We start from the raw sequence: 18342 nt of genomic DNA, 5'->3' as shown, positions 1-18342 counted from the left end.
CTTCTTTAAAGCATAAAACTACATTTTAAAAAAATTCAGAAATGGCTTTATTCTCCCTTCTGTATCCATATTCTATTGTGTCATGAAGCCTGGAACCTAATTTATTTTATGTAAACAAACAAAAAAATCCCACCCAGAAACCAAGCCATTTACAAGATTTGTTTTGGTTTGGTTTTCAATGTTTCTTCCAGCATTTCTTGTCTTGCTCTGTCTGGCTATTAGAGCTTTTCTCATTAAGAAAAAAAAAAAAAAAAAAAAAAAGAGAGAGAAGAAAAGAAAAGAAAGGGGGAAAAAAAGGCTTCACTGGAAGAATTAGAAGTGACAAATGATCTGAAGCCGTACAGGACAAAAGAAGAGTGGACAGGAAGGAATGCTTCTACCTGACAATGTGAGGGACTAGGTGGTTAGCATTTGCCATGGTTATCTTCTATTGCTCCGCTAAATTAAAAGGTAATGGGCATAGATCTGCCTAAAAGCTGAACAACAGCAAATAAACCTATGGAGATTATGTCTTTATATTTGTCTATACGCTGAGGAAATGCTTCAGAGTCAACAGAGAAATTGGAAGTGGCTGTAAAGCAGGTTACTATTCTCCCCGCTCCCCAACTAAGAAAGCAAGGTATTTGGGGAAATAGACCGTCAGCTTTGTCTCCTTAAGCACTGGCCAGGAACTGGCACAGAAGGGTACTCCCTTGCTGCTGATGCCATACCAAGTCCATACAGAGGAACATGAAAAGCTCAGAATCCGGTCACCTTTGGGGTAAACTCTGAGTCTGAGTGAAGTGAAAACTGCACCAGCTGAAAAATATATCAGACGAGCACCAAGCCCACGGTAACTTCGTTTTGGAAGGACTATGAAAAAGTCTAGGGAAATTTATATTGCTTTAGCATCCATGTTGGAGAAGCAGGAGGGAAAATGAAAATTACAGTTTATGTTCCCTGAGATGCCCTTTTAAATATAGGCCAGTGAATCAGACAGTCTGCTGATGAAACAGACTTGGCCAGTTGCCTTGAAAAGCCATAGGAAAAAGTTATCTGCTGAAGGTAATATCTGCAAAATCTGAACTCTTATTGTAGTACTGCACAATTCAGTAGAGAATTGGGGGTGTGGCTGATTGGACCTGCTGCCCAAAGATCTCTGAAATCAGAATGAGTTGAAGAGAAGGTCTTGAGCAGTTGACCTAAAGTGATCTGTAAGGCTTAATTCTTGGCCTAAAAACCTCCTGTATACAGGCCTGTGCGTTGTAGTATGAGCTTGCACTAGCTGTAATTTCTTCCAGCTGTGGAGGACAATGATTGCCTAAATCCAGACATCTTTCCTAGAAAGAAAGATGCGCCTAGGTTCATCTAGTTAACCCTTTAGAAAAGCACTTGGCATGATAAATGGTCTCATGGTTAACCAATTAAATTCCCCTTAAGTAATTATGAAATACTTACGACGTAGGGTTCATTTCTGTTCAAACCAGCCTCACTAGCAGGCCACATAACACTAGACAGATCTTGTAGTTCAACTCGTATTGAAGTCAAAAGGAATTGCTTGCTTTGTGTCCTCAGACACTGCTGAGTAAAAGAGAAGGTGGAAGTTTATGTGGCTGTGTGGGCTGGTTATAGCACCGTCACTTTCTCTCCAGGACACTCCTCTCTCTCTCTCTCTCTGCATCCCTGTAGTTTCGTATACAAAGACTTATCGTCACCTATGCTAAAGAATGGTCTGATCCCTAGGGGCAGTGTTCAGCAAAGAGCCATGCTGGGATTTATGTCCTAACTGGGAGAGTGGGACAGTTCAGGGCCCACCCAGAGCTAACCAGAGACAGGAGGAACCGCACTATGCTTCCCCACATAGGTCGTAGCGGTTGAAACACATCCACTGCATGCCGAAGAATTTTGGGAGACACGTCACAGGCTATAGTTTGGTTGATTGGGCACTGCACACCTGTAACGCAGGAAAGACCCTAAGCACACAGTTGATGATTGATGAGTTGTAAGGAGCAAAATTCTGGCCTTGCTGACACTGGGAGTAAAAGCCACCCAAATCAGTAATAAATCAGAATAACTCTTTATAAATCATACCCCTCACCCAGGGGCTGCTTGGCATGAGATTTAACACAGATTCTACAGACCTTGCAGATGCTTCTGACTTAGACTGACTTTGTTACAAAGGGACCTTGCAATAATGTCAATCTTCATGCTATTCTAGAAAATATTCTGCATAGTGAGATGACCTTATTAGAGGGAATCATTGAAGATAAGGAAGATATCAGTTACTTTTAATTGCATCTAGCTGTAAACACAGATATTCTGAACAAACTTTGTTCCATCTGTGCATAATCTTTTACAAAGCCTCTAGGCTAAACTAATCTAGGTTTTATCTACAGTTTAAGAAGGGTACAACCAATGCTCTCAAGAGCCACTCTTTCCATTTTCCTTAGACACCCATTCCAGAATGGAATAAAATGCCTCTGAATTGCCTGGTTCTCAGTCCCAGCCAGAATAGTTCAGACAATTAGCTTACATTAGACACCCTGTGTTTTTAGTAGATGAGTTGAAACTCACTGTGAACATCTTCCCAATCATTATTAGCAGAATTTCAGAATGGACATTTTTACTGTTTTGTTTTTTGTTTTTGTTTTTGTTTTTTTTCTGCTTAGCATAATTTGTATGGCATAGAGAAAATTTAGAAGCAAAGCCTACAAAAGAGTGAGCAGGCCCAGACTCCAGGCAATCAAATCCTGTCAACCAACATGAGCAATACAATTAGTATTATAATAGGATATTCTCACGTTATTCTAAATTCTCCCACTTTGAAACCCCCTGATTTACTTAAAGAATATGAATATCTGTGGTAATCAAATCAGCATCACTTTATTTCTGAAGCTGCCTGCTGTCAGCTACTGTGTAAATGAGTTAAGGTGAGATCAACTGCTTCATGAGAAAAAATATTTATCAGCCCATTTACTAGAGGAGGGAAGTAAGATCGATAGTTGAATAGAAGGGAAAATACATGAGAAAACACATAATGCATACACTGAAAAATCCTATAACTGGATGTGATGGTGCTGGCATGCTCATGAGAGACATTTTTCATATGCCAACCTTCCGTTCCCTTACACTAACAGTCCAATAAAAACTGTCATCGAACAGCCTAATCTTCCCTAAAAATGGCAATGTCTTGAAAACCTCTTCAGCAACAGAAAGCTCATTCAAGCTTACTCACGTCACCTACTGATACATGGAGTAAGTCACTTGATTCCCTGAATATTATATTTAAATTAAATGTATTTAAAGTTAAGCCATACTTTTTGTTATTGATTTCAACCTAGTCATCAGCTGTCCTCCACTCTCTGGCACATCTCCTTGAGACTGAAAAGGAGCAAGGAAGCTTTAAAGACTGCCTTTCTTCAGTCACGAGCAATAAACGTAGGAAATCAGCTCGTTGACACAAAGCATCTGGCCTTAGGAATCCATGCAGCCGGTGGCCTCATAAAAATAATGCAGGCTCCCTTCCTCTCCAGCCCTTTGCTAGTCAGCCCCCAGCTGACAGCAGGTAGGTCAGCCTAGCAATCCTATATGCCCTTTCATCTAAGGCCACATCTTCATGCATTTACAGACTCACCCCACAGCCTTTCTGCTCTCCTGTCAGCCACATGGTAGGCACCAAAGAATTTAGTCTGGCAAGTGGGGCCACAGAGGCAGAAAGAAGCAGTGTTTTCTCAAGGCAGCCGCCGACTGACTCGCAGGACCTCCTGGAAATCATTTTCTCTCACACACATTGCCATCCTGTCTCATGCATCAGTAAAAATTGGACGTGAGAGGTATATACCTGTACGTGTGTTTGGGTCTTACTAGCAGCACTGCTACAGAACCTTAAAATACAGCCAAACCCATAGAATACCTGTGTGTGGAAATCATGCTGAGGACCGTGCTGCTATGCCTGTACTGCTGCTAGAACTGGAATTAGCTGGTTAGTGCTACACCAACTGCAGCCGCTCACAGAGCAAACGCAGCTTGGTCCCCAGATATGCCTGTTATTGATGTCCTGTGCTACAGCTCATCTTGCACGAGGGAACTCTACAGCTAATCAGCTCTTCTCACCAGCCGGGGTCCTACAAGACGGTTTGTGCGTGTCTGTGGTGTACATACATGTCCAGGAAACCATAAACCACTGTTCATAATGACTGGCCTTTTAAAAATCTGGAGACGTCCTGAAGTTGAGGTATGTTATCCTCTTGGTAGCCACAGTATTTCTCCAGCTGCTGGAAAGCATCCAGGTACTGTGTACAGGCATGAGTAGGGTAAAGCCTGCTCAGTTTCCTGTAGACTTCTCTCCTGAAAAGCAAAAGCCATATAGTGTGACCCACCTCAATAAAGCAGTACTTCTCTGCCCTATCTACAGGTCCACATAGAGGCATCAACCCCCAGCAGAGCCAATGGTCTAAAAATCTTAAATCAGGACATTTGGTGCTTGGAAGCCCATGCCTGGGTGGATGTAGCAAAGCAGAAGGGTTGGGTTTTTTTTCACTTTTCTTTCAGAAGGTGGGTTCTGCTCAGCAAACCTGTTTTATCCCTTCCTACATCCTCCCTTAATGCAACAGGGCTCTAATCCTGATTTAGAAGTGTTTCTTGCTTAGGTATAAGGGTGTTGAAGGTGCCAGGGAAATCCCAGGGAGAAAGCTGAGGCTGTGGCCCTCTCTATGTCATGCAGTTTAGGGATGGAATACATCAGGTATTCCCTCCTTCTCTACATGGGGGTACAACTTGAAATGATAGTCCCTCCACCTCCATGCTGAAGTCTATTCTATATTTGACTCTTACAAACCTCCTCCTAAAAAAGCACATTTTCTGATACTGAAGATTAACATCTGGACAGGCAAAGAGATTTATACTTTTGCAGTTCAAAATGCCTGGCATGGGTTACGTATTTGAGAGACATGCCAATTTCTTGAAGCATTTAACCCATTATACAAAGAGAGACCAGCTGAAGAAAAGTATATATAACCAGATTTGGGCACAGGCTTCAAGCTTCTCCCAAACTTGATGGTGCTTGGATTTAGAGCTGTGGTTTGGAATATATTTAGCCATTGCAAAATAAACAAGTAGTAACAGGATGGCAAAGAACCTTATAGAAATGGTTATTTTTGTTCAGACATGGCCCTAGGGTGTTAACAATTTTATAAACATTGTTTTATGAAAATTGAGATCATTCTTGGAAATGCTGGTTACGGAAAATGACCTTTTGTTGTTTTTGTATTGTATTTTTTTTGTGATGCTATTGTTGCTATGGAGGTGATAGCCAGTCCCTTGTAATGGCTCTCTTCATTTTTACGAATGTCTTACACAGTGTGGGAGTAATGAACCAGAATGAAGGGGGGGGGGGGGGGAGGAAAACCTTAGGAGGAAAAAGAACAGAGGGAAACAGTGGCTGCTGTCACTATTGCAAAAGCCACAGGAGCCTGGGCCATTTCCATAGAAGAATTAGGAAAAAATGAGGAGGACTAGAGTTCAAGTGTTGCCCTGGCTTATTTCCCCATAAAATACTACTGACTTCAGTGGGATTACATAGGATCTGAACCAGTACACACTTCATCCCCCAAGTGGAGTCTAGAGAGGGCAGGCGTGTTTACACTTCTGCACATATGGTCTCTTTTACCAAAGTATCATTCTACTGTGTGTCCAAACATTGACTACCACAGAAACGTAAGCAGTCTCAGAGACTAGTGATGAATTATCCAAAGCTAAGTGTTCCTCCTCTCTGAGTACCTCTAAGGCAATCATCTGAGTTCACTCCAAAGTCAATAGAGTAGCAGATATTTCCAGACGACAATTTAGCTTTTGCCCTAAGGTAGTGTCTCAAATAGTTGTAACGTCTCACTGTATGGAGGTGCTACCAGTCAAAGGACCATTAAGCTGCTACTTGATGGTACTTCAGTCCAGAGATGGAAAGAGAAACTGCTGAAAGTGTGGGCTATGAAATACTCTAGAAAGGAACCTCATAACGAAGGATGTAGCCAGCCACTTGAAAGACTTTAAAGGCAATCACCTTATTATACATAAATTTCCTCACTCTTTTAGAAAAAGGTGGCACTATTCAGCTTTACTATGAAAACATGACAGGTGCATCCCCATGGTACATCACCGTAACTTTGTCCTAGATTGTCCCTTTTTCTTATATAGCTTTTACCCATAAGACATATTTTATGACTACTTAGTTTCAGGGCCTTCCAAAAAGCCTGCTTGAAAACAGAAACTCAGATCATCTGTACCCTCTCTTTGCTGAAAGTCATATTTCTTCACTTGATTAGTTTTCATTTTTATAACCATGTTGCTACAAACTGAAGGCATCCAACAACTCTTCAGAGTGAACACCAAGGGAATTTAGTCTGCGCTACAAATTTCCCGTTCAATTGCACAGTGCTCAATTAAGTTGTGCTGTAATGCAGCTGACCTCAGGGCACAGCCCCAGGGGGCTGTGATAACCATTGGGAGGTCTAATTTTGGGAACAGCTTTACATAACAAGACAACCTGGGTTGCTGGGGCTGGCTGTTTGGGTAAATAGGCAGATACTCTTTTAAAGGCCTATTCCGTTACCACAGTGGGACTAATTCTAGGTGGAGAAGGGCTGGAATGACGGAGGTTGGCAACAAAAGGGAAAAACAGGAAAGAACACAAAATTAAATTTTCTTAAATATGACATTCCCACACACCATCCCATGCCAAGATTGTTGGCTGGTGGTAGCAATCATGAGCATGACACCGACCATCAATCTTTGACAATTGAAAGATGCTATAAAAACCTACTTGAGCTTAATACAAATGTTACTGCCTGGATGAATTGGATGCAAGGTTCCTGCGTGATTGTGGGCAACACCCCTCAAGCTTTCTGTGGCACAGTAGGTTTTATTTAAAATAAAAAGATCACTGAAAAAGATAGGATGGCCCTGTGGTTGAGGTTCTGGCATGAGACATCTAGTGTATGGATATAATTCCTGGCATTGACATAAACTTTGTGTATAATTTTGGGCAAATCACTTAAGCTCTAGCTTTTTCAGTTCCAAAGTTATAAAATGTGGTGATCATTCTTTCTTTTTCCCACCTTTAGGCTCTCTCCATTTAAATTGTAAACTTTTTTGAACAAAGACCCTCTCTTATTACGTGCACATGTGACACCTTGCACAATCCTGGGACTCTGTTTTTAGTTGGGACATTTGGACATATTTATGTTTGTATTATCATACAAATGTGTAATTATTGCTGCTTACTGAGATTTGTTAAAGTTAGTGGGAGAAAATGGAAACAGAGTTATATGAAATAAGAACTCTGCTTTCTTTCAAATCTGCTACATACTTCACATAATGTCTGCAAACATACTTTGAATTGAATTAATTTTGGTTGGTTGGCTGATTTTGGCTTTTTTGTTTGTTTGTTTTGAGGTTTTTTTCTGAGTGGCAAATCTTCAGGAGAAACAAAGCCCCAGTGAAGAAGTTCTGCACCCATGTAAAACTAACTTGCCATCATTTCATATGACATCAAAGGCCTTTTTACATTGTAAATAACGTATCCTGGAAGGGCACTCCAAAATTTCCTTTACCTTCAGTTCAAGAAAGTGATGCCTATTCATGTTAACAGCAATGACTATTGCAGGGGAGCAGGCAAGGCTGGTTTGTCCTATGAACATTGGATTAGTCACATCCTTGGAGTGAACTTCATCCTGCGAGTGGGCATTTTCTCATGGCAACAGATTTGGAAAGGTGATCTTTCTGTCACCACCATAGCTATGGTTAATTACAGGTCAGTTAGAAGAAATTATACTATAGGCTCCAGGATTTGGAGTATAAATAACAAACTCACCAAGTTGCAGTCTCCTGTGCTGTGTACTCAATGTGAGGCAAAGGGTCTCCTCTGTAATGAAGAGAGGAAATAATGCATGTGTCTAAAGCAGCGTTCAAGTTCAGTTTCCAAGTATTATTTTAATGAAGATAATAGCTGTATTGAAGATAGAAATGCCAAAATAGTACAAAATTAACAACATTTTTGTCTTGGTAGGCTCTAATGTGTGCATTTTCTCCTCTGTTCCAGTGGAGGGGGGAAACAGAGGGATACGGTAAGAAAAGGAGCCATGTTCTGCTTTACAGAAGAAAAAGGACGCCTTTATCTCCACTGAAGGCAACCTGGCAATGAAAATACAGTGTGTGCCTGGAGAGTCTCTCCCTGGAGGATGTGATAAGCACAATATCATTGCAGAGAAGGATTCATAAACTTATATAGCAGAGTTGCCCAGGCATGCACTGGATGGCTATCACTAACTTCATTGACGGGTGGTCCCCTCTCTTATTCCTCACTGATGGTTCTTCAGTAGCTCTGAGTCAGTTGTGTGCTTTTGTGCTGTTTTGTGCTGCACTAGCTGTGATATATGGTGGCAGTAAGAACACTGTACTCAAACAGAAGTCGTAGAATCATAGAATCATTATGGCTGGAAAAGACCTTTAAGATCATCAAGTCCAACCATTATCTAACTTTACTGGGCCCACTTTGAAACCACATCCCTCAGCACTATATCTAGATGGCTTTTAAATACATCCAAGGATGGCAATTCAACCACTTCCCTGGGCAGCCTGTCCCAGTCTTTGATAACCCTTTCAGTGTAGAAGTTTATTCTAATGTCTAACCTAAACCTCCCCTGGCTCAACTTGATGCCATTTCCTCTTGTCCTATGGGCTGTAACTTGTGAGAAGAGTCCAACAGCCACCTCTCTACAGCCTCCTTTCAGGTAGTTGTAGAGAGCAATAAAGTCTCTCCTCAGCCTCCTTTTCTTCAAACTAAACAACCCCAGTTCCCTCAGCTGCTCATCATAAAGCTTATTCTCAAGACCCTTCACCAGCTTTGTTGCCCTTCTCTGGACCCTCTCCAGCACCTCAATATCCTTCTTATACTGTGGCGCCCAAAATTGAACGCCCCAAGTCTCTCAAGACTTGGGAGATTTCACCCATTCTTGGCCACCACGAGGCTGATAATCCACAACCAGTTCTACCTATACATCTGTTGACTCTATCAGACAACAGTGATTCTGGTGAAGTTTTACACATAAAGGCAGAACCGTTTTCATTCACCCACGTGAGATCTGAGAGGGTCTTAGGTAGCTAATGTACATGGCCAGAGACATTTTGTCAGACAAATAGCAAAAATAGTAAATTGCTTTTCTTTGTTAAAAATACGTACCTAAACATTGTCCCCTATAGTTCCTTGAAAAAGATTAGCCTCAGCTTAGGAGCTAGTCTTAAAAGGAACTGCAAAATTGAAATCAAAGAGTCATATTAAGAAATCACCTCTGCTGAGACAAAATACAGCACTGAAGGAGATGTGAATGCAATCCTAAGATTTTTATCTTAAGGTATATTTGCTGTGTTGTGGGAAAAATCTATTTCATATGGAGTGAAAGCTTCTGTGTCTGAATTCTGTTTTCTAGAACATAGTTCCATTGATACATTGACAAATGATTAAGTCTCTGGTATGTCTTGCACACAAAGCTGTCTGAAAGCACATGTGAACTGCTGGTTTCTCTTCAGCAGCCTCGTACTTACGCTCTGTAATTAATAGCAAGGTCAGCAAAGAATGCCCTCCGCTTCTTATACTCCAGGTCAGCGAATCCCTGAGTTCGAAAACAATTCAAAAGAAGTTTTACATTAAGAGAGATTTGTGGGCATAAATTTGCCAACAGAAGCATTCAGAAAAACTAAGCCTCAACTAGGTTGTTTTCTCTCAAGCAATGAACCTTGAGCCTTATGAACAGGGTAAGCCAAAGTCTGCGCTCAGTTCCGTCCATGACATTTTGATGGAAATTTTGGGCCTGTGACCAGAAAGCAAAGTAACATGTCTTGGTGGGAAGTTTTTGGAGTTGTTCATAAACACTACATCACAGACCATTGACACTTATTGTCCAATTTAAATGCAAATCACATTAAAACCGGAATTGAAATAGGGACGTCACTTTTGCTGGGGAAGAGCTGAATCTCTGTATCATTTCTTTCCTGCCCTAAGCATGAAAGTTGCAATATAGGGCTGTGATGGACTTGATGGTACCAAGCCTAGTACTGCCTCACCAGGGAAAGTACACTGCGCCTGCACCATACCCTGCGCTTCAGGAGGAGAAGGGGTCCTCACTGGCTAGAAATCATTAGAGCTGCCACTGAATCCATAGAAAATACAGGCTTTCAGCTCAGTCCCCCCCTGCCCATTTATTACCGTGTTGTGATAAAGAAAAATTCAGTGGTATCTGTTTAAAGGGGTAGTTTACTTATTAAATACCGGAGTTTTCTTTTTGCCCCCTCAGTGTTTACTAGAAGTTGAGGTTCAGGCAGGCTTCTCCAGCTATTAAATATGAATAGAGATGTGGAATCAAATTCCTTTGAATTTTACATCATTCATATTAGGAATAAAATCTGAAATCTGGCACCGTGTTACTAATATAACTCATAAAGCAGCGTTGATCAGCATCACTGTACAAATATTTAGTATTCTAAAATATTCAGAACTTACTGGAACCACTTTGCACACTACAAGCCAAATTTCTCCCTTAGGTTTATTCACATAATTTTCAGTGTAGCAATAATACCAGTAATACTGCAGTTAACGAGTATTGTGTGCGTGAATCTGAGGAAAGAACTGGATCCCGAGAGCATGTTTATTTTTGTCATGTGTTATGGATAATATGTTCATTCAGATGCCACCCTTGCTTGTCAGTAGCTGTAACAAGTCCGTGCAAAACATGTGGAAAAGCCATTGAGCCAGACTAGCATCGATGCTGTGACCTCTCAGCTTTGTCCCTGCTGTTCCCAGGGCTCTGCACCCACCCTCTGAGCAGCAGGAACCTCCCTGGGGGATCGCTGCAGCCAGTGTCAGGGTGTCCCAGCAACTGGTGTCACAGGGTCATCTGTTTGTTTTTGTGGCTATTAAAGAGACGGGAAAGAACAAAGTGAAGCTGTTGAGATGGACAGCCCAAGCTGCCTATTTGGTAGTAACCATATATACAAAATCTCTGCTGAGCTACCTGTATGTCGGCATATTTTGCACCTTCCTCCAACCTGTCCGTTTCTGAGCCACGCTCAGCATCACAGCAAATGAGCCCACGTTGTGCTCCCTCCTGGCACAGACAAATGATTTTCAGTGCCTGAGCTAACTTGTTTCAAGCTAGTTTAGATATTCCTAAATTGCATTGCATTCTGCAGTGTAGACTTATCCCCACTCTGGTAACAGCACCACTGGTGCTTTTTCTCATCCTCTTCAGTGCTCACACCTCACATTTGGCAAAGTAGGAGGGGAACTTAGTCCAGTTCAAAGAATTCCCAATGTAAATTCATTTATCTCATGAGAAACAGCCTCAGAGCTAGCTCAGGAAAATGACAAATACTTGGATTGTTTCTATCAGAAATATGTGAGGAAGAGTGAAAGATGTCCCAGTAAGAAGAATATGAAGCTCTCCTGGAGCATTATAGTTTAATAAGTGATTCTCAAAAATAGAAGATAGACTTGGAAAGTGTTTCTGTACCACACAGAACTGCACATAGCTAACATTAACATTGTGTAGATTAATAAAAGGATGTAAATAGAATTCAGACATTTAGAGAAGGGAATGACAAAATCTTGTACTTTCTGTTGACATCCATCTAAATCTTCCTTGCATTTTTCAGTGCAAAATCTGTGCTTTTTTTTTCCTTTTCATGCATCACTTCTATGTGATGTTTGGCAGACACTTCACAACAGTTCTGTGATCTGCCTTGTCGATCAGCAAATGGCCCTTTGCAGTACCTTATTTGTCTGTACGTAACTCATATCTCATATGTACTAAAGTTGGAAAACTTTGATGAGAAATATGTCTTTGTTTCTTTGTTTGTTTTTTTTTTTTGCAGTACTTTGCCTTACTATTACCATCATTAGAGCAGGACTCCTCAGTGAATTTTTCTTCCTTCTCTAGAATTTCTGCTTATGGCAAGGCTAAGGGTACATACACAAAACTATTACAAGAAAAGCCCTTTTTGCAGCCCACTCATAACCAAGACCTACTGTGTGAATCTGAGGGAAAACTCGTTGCATTCTAACAATATTTTGCAGAGTAATATCAACAAATACTGCTAAAATCCTGGCTCCAAAGACCTTGTGAAAAGTCAGGTATAAATTAGGAGTATAATCTTTCCAACTTGCTTCCTATTTAAACTTTAGATGCTTACCTCAACTGAAATCACTAGATCTCTTGAGCTTCTCCAGTCACATTTAAATCTCAGTTCAGGTATCATATCCATGAATCAGTGCTGCTGTGTATTTGTCTTATTTTCTGACTAGACAATTTTTGCAAGTTTAACCATAATAGTCCCCTCTGCAGGATCTGAGGATCTGGTATTTATTAGTTACTAGCTGTTTGCCACTTGTCCTAATTACCATCCTCTGTACATCTGCACTTGAATAATATTCCTGGCATGCGCAAAATTAAAAATGCAGATAAAGGATATCTGAAAGGTCAAAATATAGAAAACACAAAAACCAGAAGGCTGGGGAACTTGTCTCTTATGTGGAGCAGCTAATACAAAGGGGGCATACTTCAAATATATCAGGGTTGAAATGCTAACCAAGATTTTTTTTTAAAACTAAACAATGAAATGTAAACTCATGCCAAAGAATAAGTTGAACAGAAATTACTTCAGCATGTGTCTGATGTTAATCGTATGTGATTCAGCCTCGCTGAATCAGGACCCATAAGTTTTTCTCATTATTAAGTTGTTCATTCTATACTCCTGAATTCCACCAAAGATCAGCCTTTATCTGATCCTTCATTTTTTCTGTCCTTTCATGAGTATTTTTTTACTCCTGAAATTTTCTTACAAAAATTTTCCTACAGAGAGTTTCTTTTTAAAAAGTGGAATAACAGTGGCATTAAACTTACAGGGTGACCATGGTCCAAACTGGGATCATACTTAGTGATCAGATGGTGACACTTGTCCAGATCTTGGATTTTTCTGGGGAACCAGGGCACTGGAGGGAAAGCAGCAAGAGTTAAATGAGATAGGATCAAATAATTTTTAAAAGACACAGAAAACAAAGGTTGTGCCGAAGATTCCAAGCTTTCTTTTCATCAGTATCTAAGAATATTCATATCTACATGTCGCTGTCCATCAGTAGTTGACTTCGTTCGCTAACCAAACTGGCAGACTGGATGAAAAATTATCTGAAACTAACTTGCAACTATAATATCTCAGTTTTATTGAGTAGAAACATCTTTTAAAGGCAAAAACATTTCCTTTTAGGCCAAATTAGATGTTTTGTTTGACACAGCACAGTACATGTTCCAGTATTTAAAGGATGGCTACAAAGAAAATGGAGACTCCCTTTTTACAAGGAGTCACATGGAAAAGATGAAGGGTAATGGGTACAAATTACTCCTGGGGACATTCCAATTGGACACAAGAGGAAAAAATTTTCACAGTGAGAACAATCAGCCAAGGGAATAACATCCGCATGGAAGTGGTGGATTGCCCAATACTGAAAAATTTTAAGAATCAGCTGTACAGGGTGCTGGGACATCTTATCTAGATGATGCTTTTGCCAAGAAAGGTTAGACCAGACAATCCCTGAGGTCCCTTCTGACCTGGTATTCTATGATTCTAAGAAATTTATTTCAAAATTTTGGATTTTAAAAAAATATTTTGATCTTGTCAAAAAATTAGTCTTAGATTTTTATACCTTTAAAAGTTAAAACAATATTTTAAAAGGAAAACAAAATTTCTGGAAGCAAACCAGGATGAGAAGTATCTTGACTTTGAGTTTTTTTCCTTCTGGTTCATTTTTACTTTTTTCAGCAAAATTATTTTAGCATTAGCTGAATTTCCAAACAGTTTCCTTCCCATGAAGTGAGGACCTTTTACTGGTGACTAAAATAAACATAAAGTGTGCCCATTTTAATTTAAGTGCCAGCATTTATAACCAATGAATTAAAAAACAGCTGAAAAAAAGACAAAGTTAATACTGCTTTCTAAGGTCAGACTGATACTGTGGTCAGACTTAGTGTGTTACAGTTCAGAAAAGGTCAGTTTGGGGTCACCTTGATCTCATAATCGACAAGAGGACACCAGGCATCTCTGTACTGAATGGCAAATTTAGCTTTAGCCCTATGATGTTACATCCATCCACAGCCATTTCACAAAGGTACAAGGCTACAAATACACTCCGATGTTGGGAAATTCCAGTTCTTTCATGCAGTTATGGCCAGTTCTGCGATAAGAAAGAAGAAACACTAGTCTGACAGATGTCTTCCATCTAGCCAGAAATTTTTGCTGAGCCTTTGCCTTTGGCTGTACCAATGGTTATGCATGCAAGATGCCTGTCCCGCCATCCATGCCTGTATCTCCTCAAAAACTGTACCTGACCATGAGTCCTCCAGTGTATGTCCCTGTACACATCTTGCCTATCCCTTACTGAATCCTGGGAGGGGGCAGACAGTCTAGAGAAGAGGGGACGAAGGACCATGGCAGAACGCTTGGCCTGATCACAGAAACGGATGCAGACAACAGAACAGGGATAGTGGCTGCATCTGTCTCCTCTTCATGAAGGCAGAGATAACCACTGCTTTTCTCAACTGAGTACCAAATTAATTTCTGTTAAAGCCACTGTGCACAGGGCATTGTCTCATCTCTGTCCTTCAACAAAAGGCCTGGGAAGGCCTGTCTGGCTCACCTAAAACCTCTGAAGAAAAGAATAAAAAGTCCGTGTAGGAAAAAAATAAATTAATCCAGAAGCTGGAGCCTCAGGTGACGGAGGTAGCCGGAATGTACATACTTGCATCTTTGCTGACCAGTAAGCATGTTTATACAACTTAGATACCTCCTCATTACAAATATGCTCTCACAGCAAACCCCACTAGAAAGTGAAGCTGCGGCTAGCCGCTTTCAATAAGGTATACCAGTAAAATGGGCCACTGGCGAATCTTAGACCTAGAGGTTAGCTGAGCTGAAAGTTCTCTGACACTTTAGACCCGCAAATTCACTTCAATAGGACCAAAAGAGCCTTAAGGTTCTTTTGGGAGCTTTAAGGCCAAAATCTCCAAATCCCCAGTTCTTGCTGGTGCCCACACCTAAGGTGTCTCTGTGGGCTACAAATACCAATTCTCTGACCCTTTCATCTTGAAATCAAATAAACTGCCTAGGGAACTACTGAATTCTGGGGTCTGAAGCAACCAGAAAAGACTCTCTACAAACTAAGGAGTGCTGTGTGTAAGTCTGAGCTCACTTAGAAAAAGAAAGGCTCTGGCTATTTGCATCCCAACTATATCACTTCTAGCATCATTACATCTGAAAAAATAAGCCTGATAACTTTTAAGATTTTGGTTCAAAACCATGGAAAAAAGGAAAATATGAAGAAAATTATGTCCCTAATATTCCTCTGCTTTAACCATAAACACCGTCTTTCAACAGTCCCCTGTTTTTATGGTAGATCCGAGTCCCAACACAGCTGAAACTAACTGCTACTCCCAAGCACAGTTCTCTCAACTCCCAAGGAAAGCCTAAAGACATGCTTCTTCAGCTCCAAAACACTCTTTGGCTCTCCAGTTTCCCCGATGACAGTGATACCCTTTTGATATCCCCACAGTTCCTGATAACAGCTTGGCATGGACTGCCTATCATCATCAGCCTGAAGGTGAATTTCAAGCGACACCTGAAGGCATCGAAACAGGACTGTGTTAACTAAAAAGGCCCTGGGGATTTCTGCCTGGCCTTGTCAAGGGCGGGAAACCTCATGACAATTCTGTATTCAGAGAACTCAACCTATGAGCTGGACCCTCAGCCTTCTCCTCTATCAGGGGCACCTCTGGCACCCTCAGGATTGTATTAATGGTCTCTAACAGCTTGTTGTGCTCACTGATCCCCTACCTGCCTGTAAACAGGAAAAATACCGGTCTGCCTCTGGCAAACTCATTTCCCGTGTTGATGACTGATAGGGATGGTGACTCAAACACAGCACAGGCAGCGGAGTAGCCACTTGTAGTGCTTTGCCGGGTAAAACACTGTTTCTAAAGTTCCACCTTTGAAGCTGCATAGCCTCCAAACAAGCTTTTCAGGTGCCTGGGAAAATTCCTGGTGCTCTGTTGCTCCAGATTTGGCTGTGGGTCTGTTCTCTACAAGAAGCTCGTCTCCTGGTTCTCCCAGCCTGCCCAGTACTTACAGACTTTCTGCTGACCCTCTCTCCCGCTTGCACTCTCAAAACTTCTTACAGCTTGTTGCATTTAGTTCTTTTCAGTGAAGGAGCAATCTACCTCCAGACAGTGCTACTGGACCCAGATGGCAGTAGCCAGGATACCATAAACAGACAGCTACTGTTTCTTTTAACAAAACCAATGCAATACACTACAAGAAAATGAAACACTCAGACCCTCTGTCATATCGCTGCATTCCCATCAAGTATCTGTGTTCACTCCGCAGAGCTTCAAAGAGGTCAGTTCTCTGCACAGCTCTCACCTCTCAGCCCACAGTCTTCCTATCATTAGGGAGTTTACAGTTTCTCCTCAACTTCTTGCTTTGCTGCTCTACCCTTCTCATCTCCCTTTTTGCTGGAACACTTTTCTTGCCTCAGTTCCTCTGGCTGTGACAAAGTGCCTCCCTTTCCACACTGATGGGAATGGTCCCAATTCAGGGAAGACAGTCATGCAGTGACACTCACCTGTTTTCCAGACTAATTAAATTACTACTATGAAGCTAATGCTAAAAAAATTACTCCAGAAAGAAACGAAACAGTACTAACAGATGCATACATTTCTTACCTTTGTCTTCTCTGCTAGTTTTCACATCTTCTGCTACTCTCTTTAGGGAGGTGATAAGGATGCTAACATCAGCACTGTGAACTTCACATTCAACAAAAACGTCAAGATCATCAGCAGAGTTCTTGGACTTTTTGGCTTCTCTGGTTTCAAAGTGATGGATCTGGATTTCAAACATCTGCAAGAGCCAGATGATCGTATGATGAAGCTTCTCCAAAGACTGAAAATCCAGGTAAGTCTAGATACACTTCTACAATATTTTAAAAAGGCGACTAAAAGAAGTTTTAAGAAGAAGTGCGTGTTAAGCAATGATGCGTAGTAATGCCCAGTTTAGAATGAGCTAAAATATAGGCAGAGCTAAGGATTACACAGTGGAGCATTAGGTAGAGATAGATGGAGATGAAAGATAGGATACTGTTGACTGTAGCATTTCATCCATGCAGAAATAACAAATGACTGGCTGGGTAAGTCTTAAGAACCTGGCAGAATGAAAGCAGATCTATTGATGTATAATAACACCATAATCATTAAGTAATTGGGAATGATTAAAAATAAGTAACAAATACAATGCTTTTCTTTTGAGTTATTCATTTTCACAGATGAGAGTGAGCACCTGGTAGGGATACTTCAAGTGCCCGGGACATACAATGCCTGTATGGTTTACAGCTCTTGTATTCTCTATATCTCCTGCCAAATATGCAGAGAAAATTCATTGGCTCCTAACATTCCCACAATCTGAATACTTGAAATGTTGGCCTGTTGTATAGACATGGCTGGCCACCACAACTGCTAGAAAGAAACAATAGATTGGAATCTGCTCTGAACAGCCCTTAAATAAAATGATGATTCTTCTAAATGGCTGTGTCCAGCTGCTCCCTCCCTCCAGAGCACTCTCTTTCTTCACCTGGAGAGGCCAGCCAACCCCTCTAAGCAGCTGTAGCAAAACAGGGACAAGGAGAAAGGGGAAAGGCAGGTGGAGGCATAAGTCAGGCAGCGAGCAGGAGAAGAGTGAGAGAAGGGGAGATGCAGAGTGGGAGAGGTAGGGCAATAGGGACAGAAGAGAGGCATTAGGAGGTGGGAGGAGAAGGAATGGAATGGTGAGGTCTGTACCTCAAAGACTTTCGCTGCCCTAGAGAGCTCAATCTTCTTCACATTGCAGAGGGTGAGAGTCAGGATGAGAGTGTCTCCGCCATCCGCCTTGTTGGAGTCCAAGCTGCCTCGCCTGTTCAATGACTCTATGCCATGTATCTCCTTCTCCTTGCTGGCATCTTCCTTTTGGCCTGAGATCCCCACCAAGTCAGTCTTCATTGGGAGACAGTGGAGCAGATTGCAATTGCCAGATATTGAGTGGAAACTGCCTGAGAATGTGAGTGCTTCTCCCAGAGCAATGGCCAGGGGATGTGGTGGGACTGGAGATGAAGAGTGTCTATGTGGGTGGTGAAATCAGAGCTGACAGACAGCAGCAAAGCAAGCTGGTTGCTACTGTGTAAGGTGTAGGGACATTTATGTTGGCCACGCCAAACACATCAAGGGAAACCATCTGCGTAGG

General features: G+C 41.4%; 1 protein-coding gene across 1 annotated transcript in view; it reads right to left on the bottom strand.

Annotated features, from left to right (window-relative positions):
* LOC309686600 (tyrosine 3-monooxygenase-like) overlaps nucleotides 1-18101 on the bottom strand; it is a gene marked incomplete at both ends in the record, with an annotated part of 32441 nt that extends 14340 nt beyond the window's left edge. The window contains 6 exons of the mRNA XM_082499328.1: nucleotides 4181-4326; nucleotides 7847-7897; nucleotides 9577-9644; nucleotides 12930-13018; nucleotides 16797-16971; nucleotides 17904-18101. Coding sequence (XP_082355454.1) covers nucleotides 4181-4326; nucleotides 7847-7897; nucleotides 9577-9644; nucleotides 12930-13018; nucleotides 16797-16971; nucleotides 17904-18101 — 727 coding nt within the window. The remainder of the gene's footprint in view (nucleotides 1-4180; nucleotides 4327-7846; nucleotides 7898-9576; nucleotides 9645-12929; nucleotides 13019-16796; nucleotides 16972-17903) is intronic.
* Nucleotides 18102-18342: the final 241 nt, after the last annotated feature.

Source organism: Vanellus vanellus, assembly GCF_965231255.1.
Source record: "Vanellus vanellus genome assembly, chromosome: 1".
Lineage (NCBI taxonomy): Eukaryota > Metazoa > Chordata > Aves > Charadriiformes > Charadriidae > Vanellus > Vanellus vanellus.
Note: the sequence above shows the minus strand (reverse complement) of the source record. Positions and strands in the feature narration are given on the sequence as shown.